The 18922-nt window shown below is 40.3% G+C and overlaps 1 protein-coding gene and 1 long non-coding RNA gene across 4 annotated transcripts in view; one reads left to right on the top strand and one right to left on the bottom strand.

The window, feature by feature from the left end:
* The window catches only part of CSE1L (chromosome segregation 1 like), a 57215-nt gene extending 45647 nt beyond the window's left edge, over positions 1-11568 (top strand). For all 3 annotated transcript variants that reach the window (XM_002747631.6, XM_003732839.6, XM_078371905.1), the window contains 9 exons: positions 1351-1448; positions 2564-2714; positions 2853-3061; positions 4064-4161; positions 4259-4344; positions 5347-5428; positions 7694-7840; positions 8292-8523; positions 10857-11568. In XM_002747631.6, the coding sequence (XP_002747677.1) occupies positions 1351-1448; positions 2564-2714; positions 2853-3061; positions 4064-4161; positions 4259-4344; positions 5347-5428; positions 7694-7840; positions 8292-8523; positions 10857-10946 (1193 nt within the window). In that variant the 3' untranslated portion in view covers positions 10947-11568. The remainder of the gene's footprint in view (positions 1-1350; positions 1449-2563; positions 2715-2852; positions 3062-4063; positions 4162-4258; positions 4345-5346; positions 5429-7693; positions 7841-8291; positions 8524-10856) is intronic.
* Positions 1-18492, bottom strand: part of LOC144582484 (uncharacterized) — a 44489-nt gene extending 25997 nt beyond the window's left edge. Inside the window, exon 1 of the long non-coding RNA XR_013535220.1 lies at positions 18358-18492. This is a non-coding gene — a long non-coding RNA (uncharacterized LOC144582484). The remainder of the gene's footprint in view (positions 1-18357) is intronic.
* Between the last annotated feature and the right edge of the window lie 430 nt (positions 18493-18922).

Raw genomic sequence — 18922 nt, forward strand, 5'->3', positions numbered from 1 at the left:
TTTCCAACACTGAATGTATGTTTCCAACACTGTCCTTCCCCCAACAGTGACGTGTAATTACTGTTCTTTAATGTTCCATGAAAGCAGCTAACTGGCCTGTGGTCTTTATTGCTGTGTTTTTAGGGTATGTAAGAATACACAGTATGTAATACTTACTCTGTACAGTTGTATGAGTGAATGAAATAATTCTGCGCCAGCCTAGGGGAGCAGCACCAATTTATTCTGTAACCCTTTTAACCCAGGTCAGGGAAAGATTTTCGCTAGAAAGTGATGTCTAAGCTGAGCTGTGAGGGATAGGTAGCAGTTTGTTGAAGGCTGAAAGAGTCTTTGGCTCCAGTAGAGGAGGAAATATTATGTGTAAAGTTCAGGAGGCAAGGAGCAGATTGCTCTCTATCCATTCTGCCTGGCATGTATTTGGGCTCTGCTTTGTAAACATTTATTTTGGAAATGTTATTTGTGGAAAAAGCTATCATGCATTTTTAGCTGACAAATGTATTTTTCTCCCATGCCAACTATTTTTAACACATTGATGGTCTTTTGTGCAGTATTTTTGCAATTTGGACTCGGGCTTTACATGTATTTTTAGTTTTCTTAGGTTCCTAATCTCTCTCTTGAGGGAGGTAGATTGGCAGCTTTCTCTTTCAGTTTCCTATAGTCTGAGATCGTGTTTCTTTTAGGCTAGGGCTAAACATTTTCTGCTACTGACTTTTTTTTTTTTTTTTTTTGAGAGATAGTCTCACTCTGTCATCCAGGCTGGAGTGCAGTGGCATGATCTTGGCTCACTGAAACCTCCACCTCCCGAGTTCAAGCAATTCTCATGCTCAGCCTCCCGAGTAGCTGAGACTACAGACATGCACCACATACCCAGATAATTTTGGTATTTTTAGTAGAGACGGGGTTTCACCATGTTGGCCAGGTTGGTCTCATACTCAAGTGTTTCGCCCACCTCGGCCTCCCAAAGTGCTGAGATTACAGTTGTGAGCTACCAAGCTTAACCTCTGCTACTGATTTCTAAGAGAAAGAGAACCCAGACAGTTCTCTGTCAGACTCATCTGTTTCCATTCATGTCAACTCATTGTTTTTTCCTCTTTCTCTGCCTGTTTAGTTATTTTTTTTAAAGTCTTGAGCCTTCTAGAAATATCCACTATTTCTAGCTAAATTTTGTTGCCAACCCGTCCTAATTTTAAAAGGAAGGGAAATTTAGATTATTTTTAAATGTAGAGAGCTATCTTGGGGTTGTCTAAGCATCTTAAAATTTTAGTTGATGAATTAGTGCACTTTTCCCTCCAGTCACTCTCTTACTCTGAAGTTTAACTAAAATATTTGTTTTTGCTGTTTTATATTTTACAGCTATCATGAGAAGCTTTTCCCTCCTACAAGAAGCCATAATCCCCTACATTCCTACTCTCATCACTCAGCTTACACAGAAGCTATTAGCTGTTAGTAAGGTAATACAGCCAATTTTTGAAAGTGGGCTTCCTTTTTAATTTGCTCCAATCTTTTTAGGCCTCAGAACTCTTTGGCACTAGGTGAAGCCTTGGAGGTCTATGAACTCTTACTGACCAGCCACTAATGTACTTTTCTGAAAGTATGTTAGATTAGAGACATAATTGCAGTCACCTTTAAGTGTATACTAGAAGTTTTAATACATTTTCATTCTCATTACAAAAGTAACATGTTTATTGTAGAAAAAGAAAGTGCAGATGATCCAAAATTATCTTAAATGGGGGAAACAGGCTTTGCACTAAATGGATATAAAAGAGGCTATTTGGACTTCTATGAAATGATGACTAAAGTTCTTTAAGTTGTGTTTTCTTCCTTACTCTTATTTCTCAAAAGGAAAGTTTACTCTGATCAAAATTTTACAGACACCTTGACTGATGTTGATTAATACTAAGTCTTAGAAAATAAAAAATAAACTTAAGGCTGACAGAATTCCTTTTTAGATGCTATTCTTACGAGAATTAGATTAATTCATTGGAAGTATTGGAGGGATTTTGGAGAACAGAGTGAACTTACTACAACCGAGTTACGGCTAAGGGTCTTTGGACTACTTTGGGCCTTTAGGAATGAAGAGGGGAGGAAAGCCCCACCCTCCATACATACACAGTCTTATGTTCTGATTTAGTCAGCTTTATATGCTAATAGCCTTCCAAGAAAGATCTTATTTAAAGAAAAATAGGGTTTTGTTGCTAAAAAGAACATCTAAAACCACTAATTTGGGGGATCAGACACAGACATTGAGGCCCACAGAAGTTAAGGCTAGTGGCGTTACTAGGACTTACATGTTTCTTCTGTGCAAGGGCACATATGTTTAAGATAAGTTGCTTACAGCTCTGAGAGCTGAGGTTTGTATAAGCAACTCTAACTCCGAAGTATTTTTTTCATAGTGGACTTTAGGCCATTGGAAAAATTCAAGTGAACAAGCACTAGATTAGTGTAATTGGTATTTTTTTCTTAATGTTGATTTTTTAAATAAAGTAGATGGCTTCTATTTTAAATGTGTTTTATAAAGGTTAGATGTGGGTTATTAGCATAATTTGCTTTTCTTTTTAAATTCCAGAACCCAAGCAAACCTCACTTTAATCACTACATGTTTGAAGCAATATGTCTATCCATAAGAATAACTTGCAAGGCTAACCCTGCTGCTGTTGTAAATTTTGAGGAGGCTTTGTTTTTGGTGTTTACTGAAATCTTACAAAATGATGTGCAAGGTAAGTTAACGGAAATTATTTTTTTTTGTAATGGAATAAAATTAACATGCTTATAAAATACAGTCTGCCTAAGCAATGTGGGTCTGTTGTGTCAGCCATTCCTTCTGAAGCTCACAGCTCTTTTACTTTTATTAACAGAATTTATTCCATACGTCTTTCAAGTGATGTCTTTGCTTTTGGAAACACACAAAAATGACATCCCGTCTTCCTATATGGCCTTATTTCCTCATCTCCTTCAGCCAGTGCTTTGGGAAAGAACAGGAAATATTCCTGCACTAGTGAGGCTTCTCCAAGCATTCTTGGAACGTGGTTCAAATACAATAGCAAGTGCTGCAGCTGACAAAATCGTGAGTCAGATTTTGATATAACCATAATTTTCTCCAAGGTAGCTTGGAGAAACTTGCGATGGCAGGTGCTTGAAATTTTTTTTATTTAAAATAAATTTAAGGCTGGAGGCAGTGGCTCAAGCCCACCACTTTGGGAGGTTGTCGTATGAGGATCCCTTGAGCCAAGTAGTTCAAGACCAGCTTGGGCAACATGGCAAGACCTATCTCTACCAAAAAAAAAAATGTTTTTTAATTAGCTAGGCATGGTGGAGCACGCCTGTGGTCCCATCTACTTGGGTGGCTAAGGTGGGAGGGTCACGTGAGGCCAGGAGTTTGAGGCTGCAGTGAGCCATGATCTCACCATTGCACTCCAGCCTAGGTAGCAGAGCTAGACCCTGTCTCTTATATAATAATAAAAAGGGAAAAAAAAAACAATAAAGAAAAGGGAACTAATTAGTAGAAAATGTTACAGTATATTTTATTAGCATTAGATATCCTTTAGTTATTTATATCCATGATGGAAATTTTAAAAATAGCCAAACAGGTTGATTTTGAGAACTTAACTTTGGCAGACCACGGTGACTTGAGCCTGTAATCCTAGCACTTTGGGAGGCTGAGGTGGGTTAATCACCTGAGGTCAGGAGTTCAAGACCAGCACAGCCAACATGGTGAAACTGCTACTAAAAATGAAAATCAGCTGGGTGTGTTGGCGCATACCTCTAATCCCAGTTACTCGAGAGACTGAGGTAGGAGAATCACTTGAACCTGGGAGATGGAAGCTGCAGTGACCCAAGATCATACCACTGCACTTCAGCCTGGGCTTCCATCTCCAGAAAAAAAAAAGAACTTGAATGTCTATATGGTAGAAATTTTCCCCCATATGTTTCAGAAGTAAGAATTAAAGAGAAAAGGATAATTAGATTATTACAGTATGAACTCTTGTTTTAAGACATGTCATGTTTAACTTTTGGAATAATTATTCCCATTTGTTAACTATTTGCTGTTGGATCTCATTTCTTACAGCCTGGGTTACTGGGTGTCTTTCAGAAATTGATTGCATCCAAAGCAAATGACCACCAAGGTTTTTATCTTCTAAACAGTATAATAGAGCACATGCCTCCGTGAGTATGACTAGAACTCTGTACATTTATTCAGAAGTTTTGTTAGGTGCTCAGAAAAGTGCTGAATTTATATTGTTGATTTTTTTAAATTCTTTAGTGAATCAGTTGACCAGTATAGGAAACAGATCTTCATTCTACTATTCCAAAGACTTCAGAATTCCAAAACAACAAAGTTTATCAAGAGTAAGTAAAAATCATCTGGATATTGCAGAAGTTATGAAAGAAAGTAGCTAAAACCCTTAGCGACTTTATGGTTGCAGATAAACTTTTTATCAGTTTTTAACTTTATACAGAAAATACTTGGCCATATGTGGAGGTTCACGCCTATAATTCCAGCATTTTGGGAGGCATAGGCAGGCAGATCACTTGAGCTCAGGAGTTCAAGACCAGCCTGGGCAACATGGTGAAACCCTGTTCCTATGAAAAATAAAAAAAAATTAGCCAGGCATGGTGGCATGTGCCTGTAGTACCAACTATTTAGGAGGCTGAGGTGGGAGGATCACGTGAGTTCCCAAGGTTGAGGCTGCAGTGAGCCGAGATCACGCCCACTGCACTCCATCCTGGGTGACAGAATGAGAGCCTATCTCAAAAAATATAAATATTTTAAGGGCCTGGTATGGTGGCTTACATCTGTAATCCCAGCGCTTTGGGAAGTGAAAGTGGGAGTATTCCTTGAGCCCAGGAGTTAAAGACCAGCCTAAGCAATATGGTGAGACCCTGCCTTTACAAAATAACCAGGCATGGTGGCATGTGCCTGTACTCTCAGCTACTCATGAGGCTGAGGTGGGAGGATCACTTGACCCTGAAAAGTTAAGGCTTCAGTGAATTGTGATTACGCTACTGCACCCAGCCTAGGTGACAGAGTGAAACCCTGTCTCACAAGAAAAAAGGAAGAAAATATTTTAAGGTGTTTGTGTTCTCCAAACATTAGGTTGGTGTCAGTCATATTGTGTTGCAGAGGTTGGTTTATAGTTATACCAGAACATTTTTTTCAATAGAGGTAATATTATAAGGAAATATAAATCAGAGAGCAGTGGCAAGTAAAGGTCTATAATAGAAAGTCAATTTTTATATTTAATAAAAGGCAAGTGTCGATGCCAAAGCCTTTGGATATATGTATAGGTTTATTTTGCATTTTAGTACAGTGAATTCTCTATACTGATATTCTGCATCTTCTTTCAACAGGTTTTTTAGTCTTTATTAATTTGTATTGCATAAAATATGGGGCACTAGCACTACAAGAAATATTTGATAGTATACAACCAAAGTAAGTTTGTTTTTATTATTTTTTAAAGGAAGAAAATGTTTTGACTTTTTTTAGTATAAATCTAAAAATCTGACTTTTTTTTTTTAAGTATAAAACATTTTGTCTTCTTTAGTACAGATGGTATAGAGATCTTTACAGTATCTCTTTTATAGATGATGTTGTGGTTCTTGGTGTGGGGATAGTGTCTGTGGTTTCAAAATATTCTTAGATATTGGGTGTAAAGAAAAAGTAATTCTTGCACAGCATGGTGGCTCATGCCTGTAATCCCAGCACTCTGGGAGGCTGAGGAGGGAGGATTTAGCTCAGGAGTTTGAGACCAACCTGAGCAATATAGTGATAGTCCATCTCGAAAAAAAAACCTGTAATCATTTTTTTAATCTTCTAGATTAGAGGATCCTCTACTGTACACTCTGGAATTCTCATACCCAGTGTTTTATATTATATTAAATGGCCAATGTTGTCTCTAGGAGCCTGCTTTTGTTAAAACTAACAGCAGAATCCCCCTCCTTTTTTTAAAATCATACTAATCTTCTCCATATTGTTTAATTTTAGTATATGTGCTGCCAATGCAAGCACAGCAGAATTTTTCAAATGAGAAATACTTAGGACCAATAAAACTCTGCTTTTGACTTACCTGATATATATGCAAAGAATGTGTTCAGGTAGCATTTCCCATTAGTAGGGAATAAAAGAATTAAAACAAAATGATAAAGAACAACTCTTAGGGAAAATTTATTTGGGGTCAGTTAGATCCCTGTACTTCAATTATGTCTGAAAAATTCTACATTGACTAAAAAATGAATTACTTTGGAAAGCAGACCAGGAAACAAGGCTTCTGGCAATACGGGATTGTGAGGAAATCTAGTGCACTGCTAGTGGGAGCCTGAATTGAATTAGCTTGATCTTTGTAGAGAGCAAAAGATAAGCACTTTTTATCCAGAGCATTAGAATAGCCACACTCTTTGAGCCATGTTCCCACTTCAAAGAATTTATTCTATTAACACATAAACTGATGATTTTGAATCATTTAGAATTATGGAAAACTTGTAGCATGTTTGCAACAACATAGAATGATTAGCCAAGTTATTTTAAACAGTCATTAGTATTTATATACCTAAGCAAAGACAGATGGGAAGCTTATAATCCAAAAACGTTAAGGCTAGTAGTTTCTGGGTGGTGGGATGATGGATGATTCTTTCTTTCCTCCTTGCTCTTCTCTGCTTTTGGTTGTTTATTTATTTTTATTTATTTATTTATTTTTTTTTTTGAGACGGAGTCTTTCTCTGTCACCCAGGCTGCAAGGCAGTGGCATGATCTCGGCTCACTGCAACCAAGTTCAAGCAGTTCTCACCTCCCTGGTTCAAGCAATTCTCCTGCCTCAGCCCCCCAAGTAGCTGGGATGACAGGCGCGTACCACCATGCCCGGGTAATTTTTTTCTATTTTTAGTAGAGACAGGGTTTTATCATGTTGGCCAGGCTGCTCTTGAACTCCTGACCTCGTGATCCACCCACCTTGGTCTCCCAAAGTGGAGAGATTACTGGTATGAGCCACCACTCCCGGCCTTCTCTGCCTTTTTTTTTTGTTTTCAATTACCACACTTTGTAGCAAAAAAAAAAAAAAATCCTACACCTGCTAGAAATGGGCTTGCTTAGCTTAGCTGCTTTTTAATTTTTCAAGGCTTTCTTATAATTTGTTTTAAAACCATATGGAAGCAAAAACAAAACAACTTGTAAAAGTTTTATTTAATCATAGTATTACGATAATATGAGGATTGTTTATTAAAAGAGTATTTACCAGGTACAGTAGCTCATCTCTGTAATTCCATCCATTTGGGAGGCCGAGACAGGCAGATCACCTGAGGTCAGGAGTTGGAGACCAGCCCGGCCAATGTGGTGAAACCCATCTCTACTAAACATACAAAAATTAGCTGGGCGTGGTGGCAGGCTCATGTAATCCCAGCTACTCAGGAATTGCAGTGACCCAAGAATAACACATCATGTGTGATCTTGCCTGGGCAACAAGAGCAAAACTCTGTCTCAAAAAAAAAAAAAAGAGAGAGATTGTGACATTTGGCTACAGGGTAGAGGTGTGATAGGGTTTTTTATGTTTTATCTTTCTGGGTCTCTTCAGCTGATCAAAAACAGCACTCTTGTTATATAGTAACTTATTATATTTGTAGGTAACTGAGTGTAAATAACATCTAAGCATTTTACTATTTAGTGATAGTCTAATATTGAGTGGATTTATTTTGCTTTGATTAACAGAATGTTTGGAATGGTTTTAGAAAAAATTATCATTCCTGAAATTCAGAAAGTATCTGGAAATGTGGAGAAAAAGATCTGTGCAGTTGGCATAACCAAATTACTAACAGAATGTCCCCCAATGATGGACACTGAGTATACCAAGCTATGGTAAGTACTTCATTTTAATGTTTTTGTAAGTTATAGCTTCCTTCCCATATGACTGCAGAATTAACCCAGCTTATTCTCTTGGAGAACAAGAGAATTTTGGTCCTATCTCGGCTTCTCCACAAGCAACCATCAGATCCAAGACATGATTTCTGGATCCTTCTGGGCATAGAATGATCTTGTTCCCTGGTTCTTTTTCAGGGAGATTGATGGACCCCTTTAAGAGTCTGATCAAGGTGATCTCTAAGACAGTTTTATGACAAAAGCCCAACTAAACTGACTTGTTTTTGAGGGGAAGAACTGAGTAAAGCCATGAAAAGAACCATCTTAATTTTAAGGTCCCTTTTTATTCTTGAAACTATGAGTCTGTAATTTTTTGTCTCTGAGGAATTGCTGATGTTAAGTCTTCAGAGTATTTTCTTGACCTTTTATCTCTTGATTTCTTACAATCCAGGACTCCATTATTACAGTCTTTGATTGGCCTTTTTGAGTTACCCGAAGATGATACCATTCCCGATGAGGAACATTTTATTGACATAGAAGATACACCAGGATATCAGACTGCCTTCTCACAGCTGGCATTTGCTGGGAAAAAGGAGCATGATCCTGTAGGTCAAATGGTGAACAACCCAAAAATTCACCTGGCACAGTCACTTCACAAGTTGTCTACTGCCTGTCCAGGAAGGGTAAGTGTGTTGTCAAAGAGCTCTGTGATAAAATGGAGACTTTAATGGGAGGGCAGGAGGATAGTAGTAGTTCTGGTGTCTGTTTTCATTTGTGGGCATAAAAAAGCTAAATCTCATTGAGTTACAGTAAGCTTGCTTATTTATTTGTTTAGAGATGGAGTCTTCCTCTGTTGCTCAGGCTGGAGTGCAATGTCGCAGTCTCGGCTCACTGCAGCCTTCACCTCATGGGTTCAAACAGTTTTCTCTGCCTCGGTCTCCTGAGTAGCTGGGATTACAGGCGCCCAGCACCACACCCAGCTAATTTTTGTATTTTTTAGTAGAGACAGAGTTTCACCATGTTGGCCAGGCTGGTCTTGAACTCTTGACCTTGTGATCCACCCGCCTCGGCCTCCCAAAGTGCTGGGATTACAGGCATGAGCCACAGTGCCCAGCCTACTTTTTTGTTTTTTTTAATTTGCCAACTCACTGAGCATTTTTTTTTTTTTTTTTTTTTTTTTTTTTTTTTAAAGACAGAGTCTTGCTCTCACCAGGCTGGAGTGCAGTGGCGCAATCTTGGCTCACCGCAGCCTCCACCTCCTGGGATCAAGCGATTCTTCCGCCTCAGGCTCCCGAGTAGCTGGGACCACAGGCGTGTGCTACCACGCCTGGCTAATTTTTTTGTATTTTTAGTAGAGACAGGGTTTCAGCATGTTGGCCAGGATGGTCTCAATGTCTTGACCTCGTGATCCGTCCACCTCGGCCTCCCAAAATGCTGGGATTACAGGCGTGAGCCACTGTGCCTGGCTGTTTTGTTTTTTTTTTTTTTTAATTTTTTATTGGATTTTAGGTTTTGGGGTACATGAGCAGAGCATGCAAGACAGTTGCGTAGGTACACACATGGCAGTGTGCTTTGCTTTCCTTCTCCCCTTCACCCACATTTGGCATTTCTCCCCAGGCTATCCCTCCCCACCTCCCCACCTCCCCCTCCCACTCGCCCTCCCCTTTTCCCCCTAGTAGACCCCAGTGTTTAGTACTCCCCTTTCTGTGTCCATGTGTTCTCATTTTTCATCACCCGCCTATGAGTGAGAATATGCGGTGTTTCATTTTCTGTTCTTGTGTCAGTTTGCTGAGGATGATGTTCTCCAGATTGTTTTTTTTTAAAAATTAAGAACAATGAGCCCTTTTTTTGTTGTATTATGTAGTACAAATATATTATAAGTGAAAGGATTTAGGAGTGAGAAGGGGGGAAATCCCTTTAACAAAATGTATTTATTTCCCAGATCAAAGTAATCCACCTGTTATTAAAATGTGGTAGCATTTTTTTGATTTTTTTTTTTTTTTTTTAAGAGACAGGCTCTCACTCTCTAATCCAGGCTGGAATGTGGTGGTATGATTATGGCTCACTGCAGCCTCAACCTCTGAGGTTCAAGTGATCCTTTTGCTTCAACCTTCCAAGTAGCTGGGACCATAGGCACATGCCACTATACCTAGCTAATTTTTGTGTGTGTGTGTGGAGACAGGGTCTCCCTGTGTTGTCCAGGTTGGTCTCAAACTCCCGGGCTCAAGCCATCTTCCTCCCTCAGCCTCCAAAAGTACTGGGATTACATGTGTGAGCCTGGCCACAGTTATTATTTTTTTTAATTGCAGCTACTCAGAAATTAATGGATCATGGCATAAACCAAATAATGGCTGTATAGTTGCATTTGTCACCACTTACTTTAGAGTTCTTACATGTTACCTGATAAAATATATTTTTTTCAAACCAGACACAGTGGTTTATGCCTGTAATCCTAGTGCTTTGGGAGGCCAAGGCCGCAGTGAGCTATGATGGTGCCACTGCAATCCAGCCTCGGCACCAGAGTGAGATCCTATTTCTTAAAAAATGTTTGGGGGGGTGGGGGGCGTGTATATATATGTATGTATGTTTTTTCATTGTATTATTATGGAGACTTTCAAACATACATTGAAACAGTGTAATGAAGCCTTGCATGTGCCCAGCTTCAGTGATTACCAACATCTTGCCAGTTTTGTTTCGTTTCTCCTTTTATTCTCTGTATTAAGTTTCAGACATCCTATTTCACCTGTATTTCATTCTGTATTGTTAACCAGTAAGGACTTTTTAATTATCCTAATCACAATACCCACTGTCACACCTAACAATAGTAATTCCTTATGAATCTACTCTTTAGACCTATTTTTGAAGGCATCAAAGCAGTTGAGTTTCTTGGGAATCTTTTGGACAGTGATTAATGACGTGCTGCTTGTCCCAGAGTCATGGTGGCTCTTCCATAGAAGATGGGTTTGTATTGGTGCACCAGATCTCTAACAGCCAGTGTGTTTCCCATCTCTTGTAGGTTCCTTCAATGGTGAGCACCAGCCTGAATGCAGAAGCACTCCAGTATCTCCAAGGGTACCTTCAGGCAGCCAGTGTGACACTGCTCTGAATGGCATTTTTCTAATTGGCTAAGCCCAGATGGTTTCCTAGGAAATCACAGACTTCTGAGCACAGCTGCATTAAAACAAAGCAAGTTTTCCTTTTGAACTTGTCATGAATTCCATCTTGTAAAGGATATTAAATGTTGTTTTAACCTGAACCTTGAGCAAATTAGGTGGTTTGTGTGATCATACATTTATGTGGGTGGCTTCAAGGGGCAAGTATTAATAGTTCACTATATGGCGTTGATTTGCATTGAGTTGAGCATTTGCACGGTTTGGATAATCTTAAATTTTGACGGACATTGACTGTGGAGACTCTGTTACTAAATCCTTTTTTTTTCTTTTGAAGCTGTTGCCATTTGTATTTCTCTTGTCCTTTATATTTTTTTGTCTGTTTATGCTTTTATTGGAAATGTGAATAAGTAAAGAATTACTTGTGTAACTTGCCAAGCAATGCACATTTCATAGTTTTAAATCTGTAATCAGCAATAAAAATCCTAAAATATGTATCTAAGAACATCCTAAGGATAGGTTTTCGGTGCTCTCTCATGCTTTTATAAAAAAGAATTTCTTTAATTTCTCCCTTTTCCTTTCCTGGACCATAAAATCCTAATTTCTAAATCATGTAAACTCAGATTGTTTAGTCTTTTTTATATGGGGAAGGGGACATTAATATAGATTTGGGGCTTATTTACTAGAATTTTCTATAGCGGTTCCTAGGTGGCGGCATGAGTTTTGGTTAGGTGGCTTCCTCTGAGAGAGAAAGGCTTGGCCTGGCGTATGGAGTGGCGGTTGAGAGTACTGAGACAGTGTGGATGTTTGATCTCTTTCATCTCTGCTTTTCCCTGGAGAGTGGAGGTTATTTGGAACTTTTCAAATCCCGACAACGTAGAACTATGAAGTCCAGTGGTGGATCTGGCAAAGGCTGCCTGGGGAGATTGGCTGCACTGCTCCCTCCCTTGGCCTGGCCTGTGGAATTGTATAGCATTTGTTTTTGAGGAATGAAGAATCAGAGTATCTAAATTTTGTGAGGCACAGTTTATTTATGCTAGAATTGTTCATTGTCCATTCAGTATAGGTAAACTGGAACTTTTTTCTTCCCAGGTCGATTTCTCACAGAAGTTAATTGATATCTTTTTGGAACTTTTTTCTTCCCAGGTCGATTTCTCACAGAAGTTAATTGATATCTTTTTTAATCTTAGGCACTTGACTTGAATGCTGTTTTTTTGTTGTTTTGTTTTTTGTTTTGAGAGACAGTCTCACTCTGTTGCCCAGGCTGGAGTGCAGTGGTGGGATCTTGGCCCACTGTGACCTCTGCCTCCTCAGTTCAAATGATGTTCCTGCCTCAGCCTCCTGAGTAGCTGGGATTATAGGCACATGCCACCACGCCCAGCTAATTTTTGTATTTCTAGTAGAGACGGGGTTTCACCATGTTGGTCAGACTGGTCTTGAACTCCTGATTTTGTGAGCCACTGCTCCCGGCCACTTGTTTTTGTAATGTTGCGTGAGAAATTTCAAGCAGTCGTAAGTCTATTTGAACCATCTAGTCATTTAAGGGTTGTTTTTTGTTTTTACCTTTGTTGGTTTTGACACAGTAATGGGTATATTACATTTTACATTATTGCTTTGGCTTCAGTAGTCGTTGGTAGAAAGATACTGGGATATTATTGGAATCCATCTTTAAGCTACAAACATAATTTATGTGGAAAGTCTGGAATGGACAACAGGAAATTGCTGGTGATGGTTTCTTTATGTTTGGCACTCTTATGAGCTCTTTGAGTATTTGGCTTTGCTCTTGCTGAATCTACTTGTGAACAACTTAGCAGATACCATGCTGGAGGATGCTTGATACAGCATTTTAAACTCAGATTGAGTTCCAAATGTTTTCCTTCTTCAGTTCAAAAGACTAAGTAGTAGATGGTGTGTCTTTGTAAATGTTAAGCAAGTGTGCCTTTTAAAATAGTTACTGAACAGCAAGACTAGTACATTTTCTTATTTTAGCACAGTTCATTTTTTTTTTTTTTAACAGTCTCACTCTCTTGCCCAGGCTGGAATGCAGTGGTGTGATCTCAGCTCACTGCAACCTCCGTCCCCCAGGTTCAAGCAGTTCTCCTGCCTTAGCCTCCTGAGTAGCTGGGACTACAGGCACCTGCCACCATGCCCAGCTAACTTTTGTTATTTTTAGTAGAGACTGGCCAGGCTGGTCTTGAATTCCTGACCCTTGTGATCCACCCGCTTCAGCCTCCCAAAATGCTGGGATTACAGGTATGAGCCACCACACCTGGCACAATTCATTATCAGTTTTTACAAATGCTTTCTATTGAAGTTGCTTATTCCATCATCCAACACAGTTTTTATATCTGACTTTAAAGATTTTAGGACATGGTAGACAAAAATTGCTGAAGTGATTTTTTTTTTCCTAAGCCTTAGTGACTGTAGCTCAGTGGTGACGTCCACTCTGTGAGTATGAAGAGCAGGGTCTGAGTTATAACTCTGCTACTGACTGTGACCTTGAGCAAATGACTTGACCTCTATGCCTTTATTTTCCTCTTCTGAAAAATGAGCATATTTACCTTCATGGTGGTTGTAAGAATGAAATGAGATAAATACCTGTAGATTATTACTCAAGAAGAGAACTTGTGCAGGGTAAGTATGCATCAGTAAAAGCTGCTGGTAGTTTGTGTGTTTAAGCTGGGGGTCTGGTACTGAGCAGTGCCAAACACTGCCCATCTCACCAATGTGCTGCATTCCTGGAAGGTGAGACGGCTTTGTGGAAAAGAGTTCTGGCATGGGTGGGCCAGAACTCTTTCACCTTCACCCCTAGGGTGTTTTTACAGATGGGAAGTATTGCAGTTTCTCATCAGAGCTTTTTGCTGGGTCTATTCATTCTCTGTGGTATTCAATCATGTCTTTTAACAAGCTAACTTTCAGATAACTAAGTTTTTATTATTCAGACAGAGTCTCCCTCTGTAGCCCAGGCTTGAGTACAGAGGCGCAATCTTGACTCATTGCAACCTCCGCCTCCTGGGTTCAAGCCATTCTCCTGTCTCAGCCTCCCAAGTAGCTGGGATTATAGGCACATGCCACAACACCCAGCTAATTTTTACATTTTCAGTAGGGACAGGGTTTTACCGTGTTGATGAGGCTGGTCTTGAACTCGTGACCTCAAGTGATCTGCCTATCTCGGACTCCCAAAGCGCTGGGATTACAGGCCTGAGCCACTGTGCCTGGATGCCAAGTTTTTATTTTAAATATATTTTGTGAGAAACTTGGAAATACAGAAAAATATTAAGAAATTAAAAATCATTCATATTCCTACCTATATTAAGCATTTTGGTTCATTTTAGGTCAATCTGTATATAGTTCTATATGTTTTTTTAACAGTATTTACTTGGTAAACATCAGTGGATATGTATGATTTATCATTTGGATATATCATTAACAAATGATACAGGCATTGTTGGATGTCTTGGAGGTTTTCTTATTTTGTAGATGACTCTTTACATGAACATCTTTATGTATCAATCTTTATTTCCTGAGGGTGGAATTACTGAGCCAGTTGTGCAAAGTTGATGTCAGTTTCCTTTTTTAGTTGCCATTTTGATAAGCAAAAATGGTACTTTTCCTTTTAAGGCATAATCACACTGGCATTTAATCAAACTATTACATACATGTAGTAAAATTCTTTTCTTAATTCTTTTTTGAGAGGGGGTCTTGCTCTGTGGCCCAGGCTGGAGTACAGTAGTGCAGTCTCTGCTTACTGCAAACTCCGCTTCCCAGGTTCAAGTGATTCTCCTGCTTCAGCCTCCCGAACACAGGTGCCCACCATGCCCAGCTAATTTTTGTATTTTTAGTAGAGATGGGGTTTCACCATGTTACCCAGACTGGTCTCAAACTCCTGACCCCAAGTGAGCCACCCACCTTGGCCTCCCAAAGTGCCAGGGTTATAGGCATGAGCCACCTCACCCAGCCAATTTGCTTATTTTTTATTTTTTTGAGGCAGAATCTTGCATTGTAGCCCAGGCTGGAGTGCAGAGGTGTGATCTCAGCTCACTGCAACCTCTGCCACCTGGGTTCAAGCCATTCTCCTGCCTCAGCCTCCTGAATAGCTGGGATTACAGGCACCTGCCACCACTCCTCTAATTTTTATATTTTTAGTAGAGACAGGGTTTTATCGTGTTGGCTGCATTGGTGAGCATAGCTGCTTTCCAGTTTACATATTTTTAAAATTTTATTATTTTTTTTGAGACAAGAGTTTCGCTCTTTCGCCCAGGCTGAAGTGCGGTAGTGCAATTTTGGCTCACTGCAACCTCTGCAGCCCGGGTTTAAGCAATTCTCCTTCCTCAGCTTCCCAAATAGCTTCCCAAGTAGGGACTCCAGGTACATGCCACCACACCCTGGTAATTTTTGTATTTTTAAGTAGAGACAGGGTTTCACCATGTTGGCCAGTATAGTCTCCAACTCCAGACCTCAGGTCATCTGCCCGCCTTGGCCACCCAAAGTGCTGGGATTACAGGCATGAGCCACCACACCCAGGCTACCCTTAATAGTAGGTGTCTCAATTACCCTTAAGACAACTGTTAATTCCTTGCTATGAAATTAAGGATTTAGTTTATGTTACTACTACTACCATCCAGTTTTTAAAGTGTGGTCCTGGCTTAAAAAAGTTCAACTTCCAGGGCTTTTTTACTTCGTGATGGTACAAAGGTGAATACATCCTCAGCAGAAAGTGTAAAGTACCCATATAACCATTCTGTTTTCACCTTCAGTAGCGTATTCAATAAATGAGATATTCTACACTAATTTTTTTTTTTTTTACGTATTTTTGCTCGTCACTCAGGCTGGAGTGCAGTGGTGCAATCGTGGCTCACTGCATCTTCCGCTTTCTAGGTTCAAGTGGTTCTCCCACCTCAGCCTCCTGAGTAGCTGAGATTATAGGCACCCGCCACCACCCCCAGCTAATTTTTGTATTTTTAAAGATGGGGTTTCACCATGTTGAATAGGCTGGTCTTGAACTCCCGACCTTAAGTGAGCCGCCCACCTTGGCCTCCCAAAGTGCTGGGATTACAGGCTTGAGCCACCACGCCCAGCCTCAACACTTAATTATTAAATTGGCTTTGTGTTCCAACTGTAGGTGAATGTAAGCATTCTGAGCATGTTTTAAAGTAGGCTAGACTAAGCTAGGATGATGGGTAGGTTAAGTAATTGTATTAAATGCATTTTAACTTAAAATTATTTTCAGTTTATGGTGGGTTTATCAGGATGTGACCCCCATTGTAGGTTGAGGAGCATCTGTAATAGCATTTTGATTTTTAAAAATATTTAATCATCTCTGTCAGTGTCTCTTGAATCCTAAGCATTGACATTAATCATCTTTGTCAGTGTCTCTTGAATCCTAAGCATTGACAACAATGTGTTCCCACCCTCTGCCTCTCCGACTTGCTAATCGGTGGGTTCTGCTTTCAGTTTCACATTGTTAAAGGAAATGGTATTTCCGGTTTTCTATGCATTATCTGTAGTTCCCTTTTAAAAGCTGAAACTGCTAGACACTTGTTACGACAGTATAAACTGTTTGGCACTGTATCAAGCAAGTGCAAAGATGAAAGTTTCCTCCTCCCATGTCTTGGCTTCTGCATCCCTCGAGAGAATGAGTGTTCTTAAGGTTAAGATCAGATGGAATGGAGTTTGCCTCTCCTATTTCGTCAGTTGCTCAAAGGCATTCCCCATTTTAGCTTGTGTTGTGTTTGGGTCCTGACTTTCTCGTGGTCATGTTTCTGGACTTCTGTTGGCCTTTTCATCCTGGGTGCTGCATGGCATGCCTTCCACTTTGCCCCTGGATGTTCTTTTTACAGCTCTGGCTCTTGTAGGCCACAACAGTTCTTCAGGCAGGCAGGCTGCTAGGGCTCCCGTTAAAGCCTCTTCATTCCAGCGTTCCCTGTCCCCTGTCCCCACTGACCTGTCCTGCTGGTGTTCAGGGCCCTGGCTTCCGCTTTGTGAGGTCACCTTTCAGGATTCATGTGTATCCACTTTCATGTGTGTCAGAAATTCCCTGCTGCTGACTTCCCCATTCTCTTTGCTGGCATTAATGGATTCTCATTGTGGGAGATAAACATGTGCTCAGCCTAGAATACCACGTGATTTTTAATTGCTTTTGCCTGTTAGCCTTGTTGGTTGTTGTTCTAAAGTGTGTTTTTCTAGTGTATTCTGTTTTCCCCCTCAGTAACTCCCACCCCAAAACTGTACCTAAATACTAGTCATGCAGTCTTTGGGTTGAGAATCAAACAGGTTCACACTTATTCCTGAGAGGTACAGAAACTTAACAAATTACACAGCTGGATAAAGCTGGGATTGAAACTCTGGCAGTCTGGCTTCTAGAGCATTCTGGCTAAGCCAATTTTGCCATGGTTTGGCAAGAGTCAGAAACAGCTAATAAGCTAATAAGGGCATGATCACAAGGCAGTTTGCTAATAAGTTTTTAAAATAGATAGTATGGGTGTTTTTTGATTGTAACAATTCTTGAGTCCCTATTCAAGCTCCTAGGCACAATCCTGTATCCAGCCTGCTGGACATGACCATTTATTCTATTTCATAAACTCTAAGTATTGCTCTGCAAACCTACTCCTGCTTGGTCCTTGCTCTTATTCCTTGTGTGAGAAACATGGTGGCTGAGCTATGTGACTGCAAGACAGGGCTCATCCTTAGGGTCTACCCTTAAGTTTTCTTAGTAGGACTGCTCTTTTACAGGGCAAAGGAGCTTCATGGCAAAGACCCTCTGAAAATTAGAGGCATTTTCCTCTGGCTTCTCTGAATGAGCTAAGAACCCCTGATAATTGGAACTGTCTTGGGCTGATGGTCAGTTCCTCTACCCACACCAGCCCCTCCATTCTTGGAAGGTTGTAGCGGCTAAAGCAGCTCACTACAAAAGTCATGTCCTGATTTCTGGGTTTTTTCCCTTACACACTGGATGGTATGAGCTAAAAATCTGGCAACCCCTGATAATTGGAAATTATAAATAATTGGAAATAAAAATCTGGCAACACAGAAGCGGTGTTCATGTCAAGAAAGAGCCACAGTAGGTAAGTCCCGGGAAAGTACTGTCAGCATCACTTAGCACCTAAGTGATTACTAGAAACTACATCAAAAATTCTGGAAATGTGACCCAGCAACCTTTTAACAACCCAGCCAGGTGATGGGATGGATGTTCAGTTTGGTGAGCCATGACTTAGGATCAAGCTAAATAAAAGTGAGTCCATTTTTAAAAGACAGCAATAATTGTGAAGATCAGGTTTGGGTAACAGTGGTCTAAAGCTTCGTGACCACAAAAACATTTTTAAAATGTGAAATTAACATTTGTGCAAGAGGTGGCAGAAAAAAAAGATCAGCTGTGGTAATTAGGGTGCATGGGGCATCACCACTCACCTTGGGAGCCATGGGCCTCACTGGGCCATAAATAGTGTGGTCCCTGGGCTGCAGAAGTTCTGAGCATTTCCAGTTTTCTTAGCTGAAGTTTGATTCAGCCTTCAACCTGCTTACATTGTTCTTGGCTATAAGTCCAAGGAGCCAGGGAAGAAACTTATTAGGACTCAGAATTTTCAGGCACACATTACAGAGTTGCCAGCACATTTCCAACCACCCACCAGGTGCACATATACTCCACATACAGAACAGGCAGAGGTTTGCACAGAAAAAGGGCCAAGTGACTTCCAAACTACAGAAAGTCTCGGGCCATCAGCTTTGGGAGGTCTTTTGGCAGCCATAGCAAATAGTGAGAAAGGCAAATACTACAAAAGAACACAGTCTGAAGAAGTGACACACAGGATGCTGATAGAACCTTAGGAGAGATCCTTACTCCAAAGGGGTACCAGCTGCTTGCTAATCTACCCAGGGTGAGACAGAGACTCCCAGTGTTGCCACTGCTGCAGTTTAAGAAGTGGAGACAACTACCAGCCAGACTAGAGCCGCCCAGCTCTGAAGGGGCAGAAAG

Source organism: Callithrix jacchus, chromosome 5 (assembly GCF_049354715.1).
Source record: "Callithrix jacchus isolate 240 chromosome 5, calJac240_pri, whole genome shotgun sequence".
Lineage (NCBI taxonomy): Eukaryota > Metazoa > Chordata > Mammalia > Primates > Cebidae > Callithrix > Callithrix jacchus.